At 48.0% G+C, this 14,942-nt stretch overlaps 2 protein-coding genes across 3 annotated transcripts in view; one reads left to right on the forward strand and one right to left on the reverse strand.

The window, feature by feature from the left end:
* The window catches only part of bud23 (BUD23 rRNA methyltransferase and ribosome maturation factor), a 50,535-nt gene extending 44,461 nt beyond the window's left edge, over window positions 1-6,074 (reverse strand). The window contains exons 1-4 of one of the 2 annotated variants that reach the window (XM_038805783.1): window positions 5,961-6,074; window positions 5,506-5,543; window positions 3,449-3,544; window positions 2,904-2,986 (exon numbers count right to left, since the gene is read on the reverse strand). In XM_038805783.1, coding sequence (XP_038661711.1) covers window positions 2,904-2,986; window positions 3,449-3,544; window positions 5,506-5,543; window positions 5,961-6,008 — 265 coding nt within the window. In that variant the 5' untranslated portion in view covers window positions 6,009-6,074. Of the gene's footprint in view, window positions 1-2,903; window positions 2,987-3,448; window positions 3,545-3,793; window positions 4,162-5,505; window positions 5,544-5,960 lie in introns of those variants that run through there. The other variant, XM_038805792.1, reaches the window with a different exon arrangement.
* A 4,478-nt stretch (window positions 6,075-10,552) lies between these two features.
* memo1 (mediator of cell motility 1) overlaps window positions 10,553-14,942 on the forward strand; it is a 65,591-nt gene continuing 61,201 nt past the window's right edge. Inside the window, exon 1 of the mRNA XM_038805761.1 lies at window positions 10,553-10,859. Within this exon, the coding sequence (XP_038661689.1) occupies window positions 10,556-10,859 (304 nt within the window). The 5' untranslated portion in view covers window positions 10,553-10,555. The remainder of the gene's footprint in view (window positions 10,860-14,942) is intronic.

Genomic DNA, 14,942 nt, shown 5'->3' on the forward strand with positions numbered 1-14,942 from the left:
GGAGGGAGGAACATGACCGTCTAGTGAGGACGTGGAGGGTGACTACCGGGGACGTGGAGGGTGACTACCGGGGACGTGGAGGGTGACTACCGGGGACGTGGAGGGTGACTACCGGGGACGTGGAGGGTGACTACCGGGGACGTGGAGGGTGACTACCGGGGACGTGGAGGGTGACTACCGGGGACGTGGAGGGTGACTACCGGGGACGTGGAGGGTGACTACCGGGGACGTGGAGGGTGACTACCGGGGACGTGGAGGGTGACTACCGGGGACGTGGAGGGTGACTACCGGGGACGTGGAGGGTGACTACCGGGGACGTGGAGGGTGACTACCGGGGACGTGGAGGGTGACTACCGGGGACGTGGAGGGTGACTACCGGGGACGTGGAGGGTGACTACCGGGGACGTGGAGGGTGACTACCGGGGACGTGGAGGGTGACTACCAGGGAGGCAGGCGTTGGAGGAGCCCCTGGGACTGAGGGAGGTGCTGGATAGTATCAGGGGTATGAAGTCGGGGAAGGTCCCAGGGCCGGATGGGTACCTGGCGGAATTTTATAAGTAATTTGCTACAGACCTTCCACCACGTGTTGGGGCGTTCAATGAAGCACTCGAGAAGGGGGAGTTGCCGGAGACGATGATGTCGGCAGTAAACACACTAGGTTAGGTTAGGTGGATTGGCCATGATAAATTGCCCTTATTGTCCAAAATTGCCCTTAGTGTTGGGTGGGGTTACTGGGTTATGGGGTTATGGGGATGGCGTGGAGGTGTTGACCTTAGGTAGGGTGCTCTTTCAAAGAGCCAGTGCAGACTCGATGGGCCGAATGGCCTCCTTCTGCACTGTAAAATCTATGAAATCTATGAAATAATCCCGAAAAAGGGGAAGGACTCGATGGAATGTGGGTCGTATAGGCCCATATCATTGTTGAACACGAATGTGAAAGCACTGGATAAGTTGGTGGGGAGGATGGAGGACTGTGTCCGGGGGTGGTTGCAGAGGGTCAAACAGGCTTCGTGAAGGGCAGGCAGCTCACGAGTAATATAAGACGGCTGTTGAATGTCGTGATGAATCCGTCGGGGGATCTGGTACCGGAGGTGGTGGTGTCCATGGACCGGAGAAGGCATTTGATCGGGTGGAATGGCGGTACTTGTTCAAAGGTTTGGGCTGAGATTTGTGGCATGGGTGCGGTTGCTGTATGTGGCACCAAAGGCAAGGGTGAGGACGAATGATACAAGCTCACAAAGCTTTGACTTACACAGGGGTACGAGGCAGGGGTGCACGCTATCGCCGTTGCTGTTTGCACTGGCCATAGAGCCATTGGCGATGGCTATCAGGTGGTCGGCGGAGTAGCAGGGGATTATGAGGGGACAGAGGGAGCATCAGGTGTCGCTCTATGCCGATTACCTCTTGCTGTATGTTTCAGATCTGTAAGGAAAAGAGAGGTATTCCCGGTGAATGAGCTGGCAGTGGGCTAATTTTTGGGGGGGGGTTGTCATTTACGGTAGCAAGGGATAGGTTGAAGTATTTGGGGATTCATGTGGCGAGGGAATGGATGGGACTCCATAAGTGGAACTGGTGAGGCCAGGAAGGATCTTAAGAGGTGGGATACACTGCACTTAATATTGGCAGGGAGGGTCCAAGTGATGAAAATGAATATTCTGCCGAGGTTCTTGTTTATCTTTCATGCTCTCACGATCTTTATACCAAAGGCCTTCTTTCGGAAAGTGGACACGATCATCTGACTTTGTATGGGCAGGGAAGGTGCCGAGGGTGGGGAGGACCCTGCTACAGAGGCAGAGGCGAATGTGGACAAGGTGCGGCGAGGATGGAAGAAGGGGTAGAACGGGTTCAAATGGAGGAGGAATTTTGTAAGGGGTCTAGTTTGAGGGATTTGGTGACGGCAGCATTACCAATGGCTCAGAGTAGGTAGTCAGGGAGCCTGGTGGTGCAGGGCACAGTGAAGATATGGAATCAGTTGAGGAGGTATTTTAGGTGGAAGGGATGTCAGTGCCAATGCCGCTCAGCCTGATACAGTTTAAGGTGGTGCACAGGGTGCATATGACTTGGGCGAGAATGAGTGGTTTCTTTCAGTGTGTAGCAGATGAGTGTGAGGTGTGGGCAGAGGCCAGCGAATCATGCGCACATGTTTTGGGGTTGCAAAAAAGTGGGAAGATTTTGAGCGGGAGTGTTCGCGGTCTTGGCCAGGATAGTGGTGGAGGAGGTAGACCTGGACCCTTTGGTGGCGATATTTGGGGTTTCAGAGAAGCTGGAGCTCATGGAAAGGAGGAAGGCCGGTGTCGTAGCCTTCGTCTCCGATTGCACGGCAGCGAATTTTACTGGAGTAGCGGTCGGCATCGCCACCGGGGTAAGTGGCTTGGTTGGGTGACCTGTACAACGTCCTACGGTTAGAGAAGAAAAAGTATGCGTTAAGGAGCTCAGCAGTGGGGGTTGAGAAAAGGTGGGGGATGTTTGTGACCGTCGCAGGAACGATGCGACAGATCGCGTCACAACCCTCCTGATACCTGCTTGCGATCCACCCACAGGTCGCAACCAGCACTTTGAAAACCTCTCATCTACAAGAAGCACTCTCGCATCTCACCAAAGCTCTTTCGAAAGCACCTCCCTAACCCATAACCTCTAACACCTGGACAGTAGATACATTTGAAGAACACCACCTGGAGGTTCCCCTCCAAGTCACGGATCATCCTGACTTGGAAATATAACGCCGTTCCTTCACTGTCACTGGGTCAAAATCCTGGAACACTGTCCCTAACAGCACCATAGGTGTACCTACACCACATGGGACTGCAGTGGTTTAAGGGCAATTAGGAATGGGCAATAAATACTGGCCTAGCCAGCAATGTCCATGTGCCATGAAAGAATTAAAAAATGATTGTGCTACCTACCAAGCATGGCTGTACTGATGTCCACACCAACCCAATGATGTCCTTCTTCAGAGAGGTAATCCCCACTAAGTCCCGATCCACAGCTGGAACACAAACAAAAAGTCACGTCAATCTCGCAAAGAGACAACAAATCCAAGTACACATCTGGCACAACAATCCATTTTTTTTCCCATTAAGTGACAATGCAGTGTGGCCAATGCACCTAACCTGCACATCTTTGGGTTGTGGGGGCGAAACCCATGCAAACACGGAGAGAATGTGCAAACTCCACACAGTGACCGAGAGCTGGGATTGAACCTGGGACCTTGGTGTCGTGAGGTAGCAATGCTAACCACTGTGCCACCGTCCTGCCCTTAACAATCCATTTCTAATGAAAGGTTTTAAATTTCCCCCCTCACCCCAACAACGAACCTCAGTGTAGCTGCTCTCTTAAATACAAAAGACCTATTTTTGCATAGAGCAAGAGGGATGACACAGTCTCACCTTGGTGTAGGCATTCTCAGAAAGTCCTCTGCACGAGTGTAAAGATTAAAGGAGAACCCTACCCAACATCCAACAGGAAGCAAGATTGATCCTCAGGTAAATTGAGTAGTTCGACAGCTCTTTCTGACATCCGAGTCTGGATTTCGATCATTCGTGAACTGCGAAAGGAAGAGACCACATTTTGTTCACCTAACTGGCTTGTTTACATCGGTTGATGGCTGAGTAATTTCCCCACCTCCTCCCACTTTTATTCTACGACTGACAAAGTAGCATTTATTGCCTGTCTCTAGTTGTGAGGGAATTGAGAGACTGAAGTCACAAGGCAGGGGGTTAGAGTTGCCCCCTTGATGGACCCGAGTAAACCAGTTGTTATTTTACAATAATTCTGACAATTTTCATGCACTAACCTCCAGATGACATAACCGGGCATGAGTTCCAAGTAATACAAAATGCTGGAAATACTCAGCAGGTCAGGCAGCATTTGAGGAGAGAAACAACAGAGAGTTAACAATTTAGGTTGAGACCCAAATGAAACATTATCTTGACCTGAAACTTTAATTATTATTTTTCTCCATAGATGCTGCCTGACCTGCTGGGCATGTCCAACACATTTTGCTCTTATTTCAGAGTTCCAACACCCGGACAATACAATAGCCGCAAAGCTACCAAAATGAGAGACAGATTTACAGCAACTTCACAACATTACTCTTATCATAAGAATTTACAGTGCAGAATGGGGCCATTTGCACCAGTCCTTAGAAAGAGCACCCCATCGAAGGCCACTCCTCCACCCTATTCCCACAACCCCGCCTAACCTTTTGGACACAAAGGGGCAATTTAGGAATGGCCAATCCACCTAACTTGCACATCTTTGTACTGTGGAAGGAAATCGGATCACCCAGAGGAAACCCATGCAAACAAGGGGAGAAAGGGTAAACTCCACAGTTACCCGAGGCCACAATTGAACCTAGTCCCTGAAGTTGTGAGGCAGCAGTGTTAACCACTATGCCACCGTGACCACTGAACAAAGGAGAAAAGTTTCCCATTCTCCCAGCATTTTGCATTTACTCCCCTAAACCTCTTTCCGGAAAGCATCGACTCTCTAACTCAAGGGTAGCAGTGACAGCAAAAAGTCTGGTTTGGGGAAGCAGGGACATTGCAGCCAAACTCAGATTAGCTCCAAAACTTTTGTTGCACATCCACTTCACCCAGCTGGAAGCTGGCTGGTTGGGCACAGGACTCCCACATCTATCTGCCACAGTCAGCTACCTCAATGCAGACTAGGATTGAAACCATTCGATTTGCTTAACCTGTGTGGCTTGGTATGATACTCATTTAATTACAATCTGGGACAAACTACTTTCTAAATTTGCTTGACGAGTTCAAGCAAGTGGAATAAATGGTCTTCTGAAATCACATTATCCATTAAGCTTATTACCAAATTGCACACTTGTCACCACAAAATCAAAAGGAATCACCACAAATCAAATGGAATCAAACAATCTCTGGGCAGCAGGGTAGCATGGTGGTTAGCATAAATGCTTCACAGCTCCAGGGTCCCAGGTTCGATTCCCGGCTGGGTCACTGTCTGTGTGGAGTCTGCACGTCCTCCCCCTGTGTGCGTGGGTTTCCTCCGGGTGCTCCGGTTTCCTCCCACAGTCCAAAGATGTGCGGGATAGGTGGATTGGCCATGCTAAATTGCCCGTAGTGTCCTAATAAAAGTAAGGTTAAGGGGGTGTTGTTGGGTAACGGGTATAGGGTGGATACGTGGGTTTGAATAGGGTGATCATGGCTCAGCACAACATTGAGGGCCGAAGGGCCTGTTCTGTGCTGTACTGTTCTATATAAATATCTGCAAGTCTTACAACATCAGGTTAAAGTTCAACAGGTTTGTTTCAAATCACTACCTTTCGGAGCGCTGCTCCTTCCTCAGGTGTTCACCTGAACAGGAATTTCTCAGGATTCACCTGAGGAAGGAGCAGCGCTCCAAAAGCTAGTGATTTGAAACAAACCTGTTGGACTTTAACCTGGTGTTGTAAGACTTCTTACTGTGCTCACCCCAATCCAACGCCGGCATCTCCACATTATAAATACTTGATACCAAGGTGAGAATACTTACTTCTGTGTATATTTCCTTGCTTCGTCTTCACTGTAAAACTGAAGAAACAATCGTTAAAGCATTTTTTGTAGAATTAAAGCCTCCTTGAAAATTGCACACCATCTAAAACTCCCAGGGTTTTGTTTTATTCATATGTCTGACATCTTCACAAGAAGGCTAATTAGGCTCTAAAAGCACGCCAAATATAATCCAATGGTGCTGTAATATGGTCCCAGGTGGGAAGCACAATGCAGCATAAAAACCACAGCGATGCAGCACATGCTGCAGACAGTGTTATTAAATCAAATCAGCAAATTGCCCAAGGCTAGTTAATGTGCAGGGGGGTTGAGGGCGACTGGGAGTGGGGGGCGCGTTGAGGGCGATTGGAAGAGGGGGGGGGGGGGGGGTTGAGGCTGAGGAGGGGTGAGGGAACCCTCCCACTCATAGCGCCTGGTCCACGACATCCCCGACTTTACCACTTCAGGCGGCGCCCGGTGCTCGGGCCTCCCGACTCGGGCCGCCATCTTCCCACGGTGTCGGCAACTAGTGATGTCATCAGCACGCGCCACTAGTGCGTCATCTGTACGCACCAAAAACGTGCCGCTGATGGGTTCTCGCCGCCATCTTGGTTAAGGAGAGGGCGAGGCCAGGGGATTCTCACTGGACTGACACTCTCAGATAGTCTCATAGATTTGGCCAGTTTACCCATTTTAATAACCCATTTTCCTCCTGCACAGTAAGTTTAAAAAAAATGTTTTTATTAGCATTTTCCAATTTTAACATTGTAATGTACCTAATATTTACACGGAATGACGTTTCTTATTTAAAGATTTTACACAATCCTTCCATCGCGCCCCCCCCCCCCCCCCCCCCCGTCAAGTCATTAATGCTGAAGTAAATGTGGGTGCCTATCCCTAATTGCCCTTGAGTGGATCTGGAGTAACATGATAAAGTGCTTCTCCCACTTAGCAAGGATTCAATTTAGTTATGCCAAAACTACGCGTGTCCATACCTCATCATCTTGGTTTGGAAACTATTGAATATGGCGACAGGGCTCCATATGTGCCAGACATCAGTGCTCAAAAAAGTGACAACAAAGAAATCAGTATCAACAATTTCAACATTAAACGTCCAAGTGAATATATGGGATCTTAGTGTCAGCCCATCTCTGAACTCTGAAGGTGAAGCTCCATTACACGTGTGAGCACACAATTTAGGCTCATATTTCAGTGCAGCACTGAGAGGTTGTTGCATGGATGATGATAGGGGCATAGGAGCAGGAGTAAGCCATTCAACTCATCCAGCTTGCTCTACCATTTAATACAATCGTGGCTGATTGGCCTCTTCAATGTATTTTACACCCGCTATTCTCATAACCCTTTGTGTTATTGTTAATCATAAATCTATCAATCTCTGCTTTAAGCACATTCAATGACTGAGCTCCCACAGCCCTCTGTGGTAGCGAATTCCAAAGATTCACAAACCTCTAAAGAAATTTCTCCTCAACTCGTTCCCTAATGGCATCCTCCTTATTTTGAAATTGTGCCCCGATTCTAGACTCCCCAACCAAGGGCAACATCTTACCTGTCTATTCCTTTAAGTATTTACCTCTCGTTCTTTGAAACTCAAGAGAATACAGGCCCAGTTTGTCTAATCTCTCGCCATAAAACAATCCCTGCTTCCCAAATCAAGTCTACCTTTTGTAAGATGCGGATTACAGTTTGGTAGATCTGAAAAAGTCCACATAGTCATACATATGTTAACTGTACATCTTTATTGACTCTTCAAAATATTACAAATATACAATAAAGTATACAAATTAGGAGCTGTCTCCATGCTTGCTGGTATGCACAGCTCTGTCGAAAATTAGACTGACTCTTGGTGAAACTAGGATGTTCTCTGGCATCACTGAGTGGGTGGTAATGGATTCACTCTTACATTAACCCTATATGTTGTGATAAATGTAGAAAATTTTACATGTTATATTTTATATTTATGACAGTAATGTTAAAAACCCGGGTTTATAATACATACAGGCAGTATGTCTATAAAGCTGTAATTAAAGAGTTGTAAAAGGTGAGGTAATCATTCATTCCAACCACTTGATTACAGATAAAAAGGCTAGTGGAATTGTGTTGTGATTTCTCGAGGTTCCCTGGATTCTAGATAATTTAAGAGGGATTGCATTTAGTCATAGCTAAGCAGGTCATGGAACTTAGTGGGATGCAAATGATGTAATTGATGGGAGGAGCCAGGTCTGTCTGTAGTTTTGGAGTTTGTTTTCGGATTTTAAATTATCAGCAATTTTACCAAATGCTGATAGGTTGAGCATACGTGTACTGGATATGCTCTTGAAAAGAACTCTCTCCAAAGGTCTGCACCGATAAGCAAGTAACCTGTTTTAAACTTTATTTGTAAGTGGCATTTAAGCTGTATTGGGTTGCTTAATTTGAGTTAGTAGCAGGTGCCAATGGTAAGTTCAGGTTTTTCCTTATGTATAAGAATTGTCGCCACGTTGGGTCCAAAAATAATTGTTCAACTGATAATTGTAAAGCTGTTTCTTTGATTTTAATGTGGTCAATTCTGTGTTTAAATTAAAGTTTGTTTGAACACAAAAGACACGTATTGGTCAGTCATAACGTCTGGGATGATGTATCCTTTCCTCACAGTTTCACAAATAGAAGATTGTTTTGGGTTCTTGTCTGATATACCAGTAAATGTTGGGGTCAGTATCTTAACTATTTGCCAGACCTTTATGTAACACTACCACTTTAAAAGATGAAATGTTGAAACAAGGCCACATCATCTGTTTAAATGACTGTAGAAGAGAGCATAGGTATTCTTTGAACAGGAGAGTTTCCCCCCAGTTTCCTGACCAGCATCATTCCATTTCCAATATTACTGAAAACAAAATACCTTGCCACTTCATTTATTTGCTTATGGGATATTGCAATGCAAATAAGCTGCCACATAACAAGTGCTCACCCACTTCAACAGCAATCCATTGTGCTTAATGGACCTTGGGGGACATCCTGATGAGATGATCAGATGCTACATAAATACAAGTCTTTCTTCAATGTGCAGACGAATCATAGACTCTTGAATCTTTGAAATACCGACCTGTATCTAGTACTAATCAGAATACTTGAAAGAACTAATACCAGATGACTTTTGAGAAGATATTTGATTTGAATTGCAAAACATATGCACATTGAAAAAAGGATTAGGCCATTTGACCCAGTTCCACCATTCAATTAATTCCTGGCTGGTTCAAGACCAAACTGTACCCACTGGTGCCCCATGATATGGTTAAGAGTGATGAGTCAAACACATTGAAAATTTGGAAATTGTTGGAAACACTCAGCAGGTCAGGCAGCATTGTTGATGTAAAGAGGAAACCCCAGCTGTTGAACAACTGTTCCCGACAGGGGCCACATGGTGGTTAGCACTGCTGCCTCACAGCTCCAGGAACGTGGGTTAAATTCTGGCCTCAGGTGACTGTCTGTATGGAGTTTGCAGTTTCTCCCCGTGCCTGCATGGGTTTCCTCCGGATGCTCCGGTTTCCTTCCAGTCCAAAGATGTGCAGGTTAGATGGATTATTGTAAATTACCCCTTTGGGTCCACAAGGTTAGGTCAGGTTACGGGGAGTGTGGAGGTTTGGGCTTAAGTAGGGTGCGCTTTCCAAGGGCCGGCAGACTCGATGGGCCGAATGGCCTCCTTCTGCACTGTAAACACTAAGATTCTATAACTCCATCAGGAATTTGGAACAAAATTAGGTAAGATAATTTTTGGTTTGAAGTCACGATTTTAAAATTCATGAAAGAAATAGTGGCTGTTGGTTAATATTGTGCACTGAGATGATGTGGAATCTCTTCACTGAGAGATGGTGTGTCTTTGGAATTCTCTACCCCAGAGGGCTGTGAAAGCTGTCACTGAGTATGTACAAGACAGAAATCACTAGATTTCTGCAGGGTGAAGGGAGTTCGGGGACAGTGCAGGAAACTGGAGTTGAGGTAGATGATCAGCTATGATCCAGTTGAATGCACATGATGCACTGAATGGCCTACTCTGTTGCTAATCAATGGGGCAGCAGGGTAGCATGGTGGTTAGCATAAATGCTTCACAGCTCCAGGGTCCCAGGTTCGATTCCCGGCTGGGTCACTGTCTGTGTGGAGTCTGCACGTCCTCCCCCTGTGTGCGTGGGTTTCCTCCGGGTGCTCCGGTTTCCTCCCACAGTCCAAAGATGTGCGGGTTAGGTGGATTGGCCATGCTAAATTGCCCGTAGTGTCCTAAAAAGTAAGGTTAAGGGGGGGTTGTTGAGTTACGGGTATAGGGTGGATACGTGGGTTTGAGTAGGGTGATCATGGCTCGGCACAACATTGAGGGCCGAAGGGCCTGTTCTGTGCTGTACTGTTCTATGTAATGTCATGAAATATATTTTAATTTTGCTGACAACAGGATCATAGATAGGGTGACAACAATCAGAAGTGGAAAAGTTGGGGCGTCACGGTGGTGCAGTTGTTAGCATTGCTGCCTCACGACGCTGATGATCCAAATTCGATCCTGGTCCCGGGTCACTGTCCATGTGGAGTTTGCACATTCTCCCCATGTCTGTGTGGGTCTCACCCCCACAGCCTACGATGTGCACGAAATGTGGATTGGCCCTTATTTCGGGAAAGTAAGAATCGGGGACTCGAAATTTTGTTTTAAAAGTGGAAAAGTTGGAGATGTGACAAGTTTGAAATTATCCAGAAGTGCAGCTTTTGCTCAGAATGTGCCTTAAAGTTAAAGTGGGTGGGTGAATAAACTCTGCGTCATGACATAATACGCTGCCGCGACACTGTGCCTGCGCCGATCTCCCCAATCCGAGGGTGGGGTAACGGGAGACTGCGTCAAAACATCACACAATCGCGGCACTGCGCGTGCGCAGGCCTACCAGGTTCAGGGGCGGGGCCGCGGGGAACTGCGTCCTGACGTCAGAATCTCCGGTACGGTCATATGCGCATGCGCGTAACTCCCAGTTGGGCCGGGACGTCCCGACGTCATCTGACGCTTTCCCGGCGCCGTGCGCATGCGCCCGGCTCCCATTTCTCCAGGGACCGGACGGCTCGGCTCCGCTCGGCGGCCGCTTTGTTCTCGCTGGCAGGGGTCGAGCCGGCGGTTGGCGGCCTCTGAGTCAGTGTCACCGCCCTCGGGTGCCGCTGTCCGGGCTGCGGCCCTCTTGTTTCCCCCTCCCCTTTCCCCAATCCCCCCCTCTCCCCCGTCCCCCCAACTCGCCAGAAGAGATCCCATCATAGGAGGCTCCGGCTCCAAGATGTCCAGCCGAGCCGTCTGCCGAGAGGCTAGTCACGCCGGGAGCTGGTACACGGCATCAGGTAGGAGCCGCCCGGGGGTGAGGGTGCATTGGCGACTCGTGGGGAGGGAGTTTGGATGGGACTAGGAGTGGTTGACCGGGTGGGCTATGATGGGGGGGGGATGACAGGGTTGGGCTATGATGGGGGGGATGACAGGGTTGGACTATGATGGGGGGGTTGACAGGGTTGGGCTATGATGGGGGGTTGACAGGGTTGGGCTATGATGATGGGGGGTGACAGGGTTGGACTATGATGGGGGGTTGACAGGGTTGGACTATGATGGGGGGTTGACAGGGTTGGGCTATGATGGGGGGTGACAGGGTTGGACTATGATGGGGGGGTGACAGGGTTGGGCTATGATGGGGGTGACAGGATTGTGCTATGATGGGGGTGACAGGATTGTGCTATGATGGGGTGACAGGATTGTGCTATGATGGGGTGACAGGATTGGGCTGTGATGGGGTGACAGGATTGGGCTGTGATGGGGTGACAGGATTGGGCTATGATGGGGGGTTGACAGTGTTGGGCTACGATGGGGGTGTGACAGGGTTTGGCTATGATGGGGGGGGGGGTGACAGGGTTGGGCTATGATGGGGGGTTTCAGGATTGGGCTGTGATGGGGTGACAGGATTGGGCTGTGATGGGGTGACAGGATTGGGCTGTGATGGGGTGACAGGATTGGGCTGTGATGGGGTGACAGGATTCGGCTGTGATGGGGTGACAGGATTGGGCTGTGATGGGAGGCGACAGGATTGGGCTGTGATGGGAGGGTGACAGGATTGGGCTACGATGGGGGTGTGACAGGGTTGGGCTACGATGGGAGGGTGGCAGGATTGGGCTGTGACGGGAGGGTGACAGGATTGGGCTGTGACGGGAGGGTGACAGGATTGGGCTGTGACGGGAGGGTGACAGGATTGGGCTGTGACGGGAGGGTGACAGGATTGGGCTGTGACGGGAGGGTGACAGGATTGGGCTGTGACGGGAGGGTGACAGGATTGGGCTGTGACGGGAGGGTGACAGGATTGGGCTGTGATGGGAGGGTGACAGGATTGGGCTGTGATGGGAGGGTGACAGGATTGGGCTGTGATGGGAGGGTGACAGGGCTGGACAAGGGGAGAGAGTGACAGGGTTGTGTAATGAGGGGAGGGTGACAGGGTTGGGCTATGATGGGAGGGTGACAGGGTTGGGCAATGGGTGGGGGGTGACGGTTGGGCAATGGGGGAGAGGGTGTCAGGGTTGGGCAATGGGGAGGGGTGACAGTGTCACCAGTGACAGGATTTGGCTTTTTGGGGTTTCTGGTAAGGGTTGGGGCTCGGCATTGTGTCACTGGTGTGTGGCAGGCAGGGTGGTTACTGGGAATGACTGGATAGCGGTACAAATGGGTATTGGATGTTGAGTGGTTGGATAGAGAATGGGTGTGTCTGGCTGTGAACGATTGGAGACCTGTGCCTGTCAGCCTCTACAGCCAAGACCCTCATAGCTGATGAAAGGTGGAGCTTGTGATCTGATATTGTCAATGGTGACGGGGTCAATCAGACCAATGTAAATAGATTGGGGTGGATTGTGTGTCTGACTGGAGTTATGGTGCAATTGAAAGGGAATATAAGGGCGGGTTTGAGCATGGATAATGGGGGTTCTGAAGAGTGAGGGATGTTGAGTTTCAAGGGAGATTGGGAGAGTAGTGAGATCTTGCACATAGAACAGTATTACTGGAAAGAGAAGACATGTTGCTGAAGTTTTTCATTTTGCACTCGTAAGCACAAGCAAAAGAATTCCTAATTTTGAACAATCACAATTTATATGATAGGAGCAAAGGCTGCTGATTGGTTGGTCAGTCTGAGATGCAAAATGTCTCTCTCTTTAGCAATATTGTAATTGTGTACCCACATGAGACAATTGTACAGTAATCCAAGATGAAATGGTGTTTGCAAGTGTGAAGAGATCTAATGCAGATTCTGCCAGGAAGACACCTCAATCAGTCAGTTTACTCCCCTCTAACCTAACAGATGGCGTGGTGACCTTTTCCTTTAAGGATTTGGAGTAAAATGAACGTTGTGAATCTTGCTGCCAATTTTGGTGTGGGTGTGGTTACTGCAAGTCTGCTAACTTACAATAAACCTGCCCACGAGGGACTGTAAGGACAGCATGTGCGTGGAATGACGTGGGTGGATTTTGGTTAGGGACAGACAGAGGCAAGAGAGCTTTACTCTAATACCAAGCTTTTTTGCTTTGAATGTGTTTGACCTAGATGGCTGCCTGCCTGTATGAAATGGGAGATCAAAAGCACCATAATTCAGAGCAGGATCCTGTCAAGTCCACTCAGGATCTTGTACATTTCAATAAGATTGATTCTCATTCTTAACTCCAATGGATGCAGTTGTGGAGAGATACAGTCTCCCTCAGCTTAATTAAATTAATGAACAGAAACCTACAGTGGATGATGGGTGTGGAAGGGGAAACAGTGATGTGGACATTGTTTGGTGTGGTGATGATGCTTGACCGCCACTTTGACCCAGAGGTGTTCAGTGAGAGCAAGGGGTAAACATAACAATTGCAGAATCAGTGACAGAAGAAAAAAGTTTTGGGGAGTATTCTATTCTGTAGAATTTCCACATGGACTCCATATTGTGGTTTAAGCCTGGTGTGTAGCTTTATTTCTGATCGTTATTGCGAGAATCAGGTGAGGTAACTTGATTCTTTTCAGTCTGTTTTTGCTTGAAGTTCACAATGCAACATTGACAGGAAATAGGAGCGGGAGAAAGCCATTTGGCCCTTTGAATCTGCTGCTTCTGGTGAGGCTGTGGGTCAGTGGTAAGTACATTTACATTGGCAGTACTCAATGTGGAAAGCACAGCCAGATGTGTGTCCACACAATATCTCTCCGATAAATAAGCCTGCACGTAGACAGCCTTAATTCCACTGACATGTCAGTAACGTGGACAACACAGGCCCAAAAATGACTCCTCTTGCAAAAAACCAGAGCTGAATTTGTCCCCATTATGAGTGTTCACTGTAGCTGACAATCCTTGCCATTTCTCTTCATTTCTAGTTTGGAGCTGCTCAGCAGGTTTTGTGCCCCATTGATGTTTGTTTTCCAGGGCGACTAAGTGATTTATTTAACTGGAAATTGTAAGAAGTCGCTGGCGCATGGATAGAGGGTTCAAACTCTTGTGATTCTTCCCTCGGTTTTGGTCTGGTGAAGTTGCACTGCTTATTGCTGTTGCAGTCAGCTGCCAAAGCACCTCTGATCCCCTCATCCTGTAACAGGAAGATGGCAGGTTTTTAAAAAAAACGTTGCTCACTTCTGCCAACCAGCTGCTGTATGACGTTGCTACTCACTTATTTTAAAGCATGGATTTCCAAACTGCAGCCCTCTGAGCCTTGCAGTCAGAGCCAAGGCAACACAGTTCTATTTGTGCTTATATTTCTGTGGTGCCCTGTCTGAATTTGGTGGGCAAGAGGTTTTGAAAGGGGCTATCCTGTTGCCTTGTCATGGCTGAATGCTGAATCAGAATGCCAGGACTAATTGCTGCTAACAGCTTGACATGTATCGGAGTTACTTGGCACTCCAGTTAAGCTTCATATTCTTAACCCTGCTTGAAGGCTAACAATTTATGCAGCCTACCAAAACCTGAATTTTCACTCCCCTTTTTGAAGGATAATGGAACAAATTCTGTTGCACCATGAAGTAACCCTATGACCCTTTGAACAATACTAATCCAGGATTACATAAAACGGAGTTACATGGTAACACTGACTGGAACTGCTGGCCATTCAGCAGCTACCCTCTTGTGAAATAATTTACTCACTGGATGATCTTTTTAAAAAAAATGATTCTTCATCATGGAAGTGAAATATTGGCTCTCCTCGCCTAACAGCCTCAACTTGGGACCTGACAGTTGCTGGTAATTGAGTCGTCAGAGCTCTCAGCCATTAAAGGAGGCAAATAGGAGAGGATCACATGGAGTATCAGAGGGCTTAATTAGAATTGAATAGGTTAATCTTGACTGCTGTTATGAAATTAAACATTTTGTGGCTGAAACCAGTAGTTGCTGTGGATATTAAGGAATATGGAACTTCAGCTGTTGATCTAATCAGATTGTG

This window comes from Scyliorhinus canicula, chromosome 1 (genome assembly GCF_902713615.1).
Source record: "Scyliorhinus canicula chromosome 1, sScyCan1.1, whole genome shotgun sequence".
In the NCBI taxonomy this organism is placed as follows: Eukaryota; Metazoa; Chordata; class Chondrichthyes; order Carcharhiniformes; family Scyliorhinidae; genus Scyliorhinus; species Scyliorhinus canicula.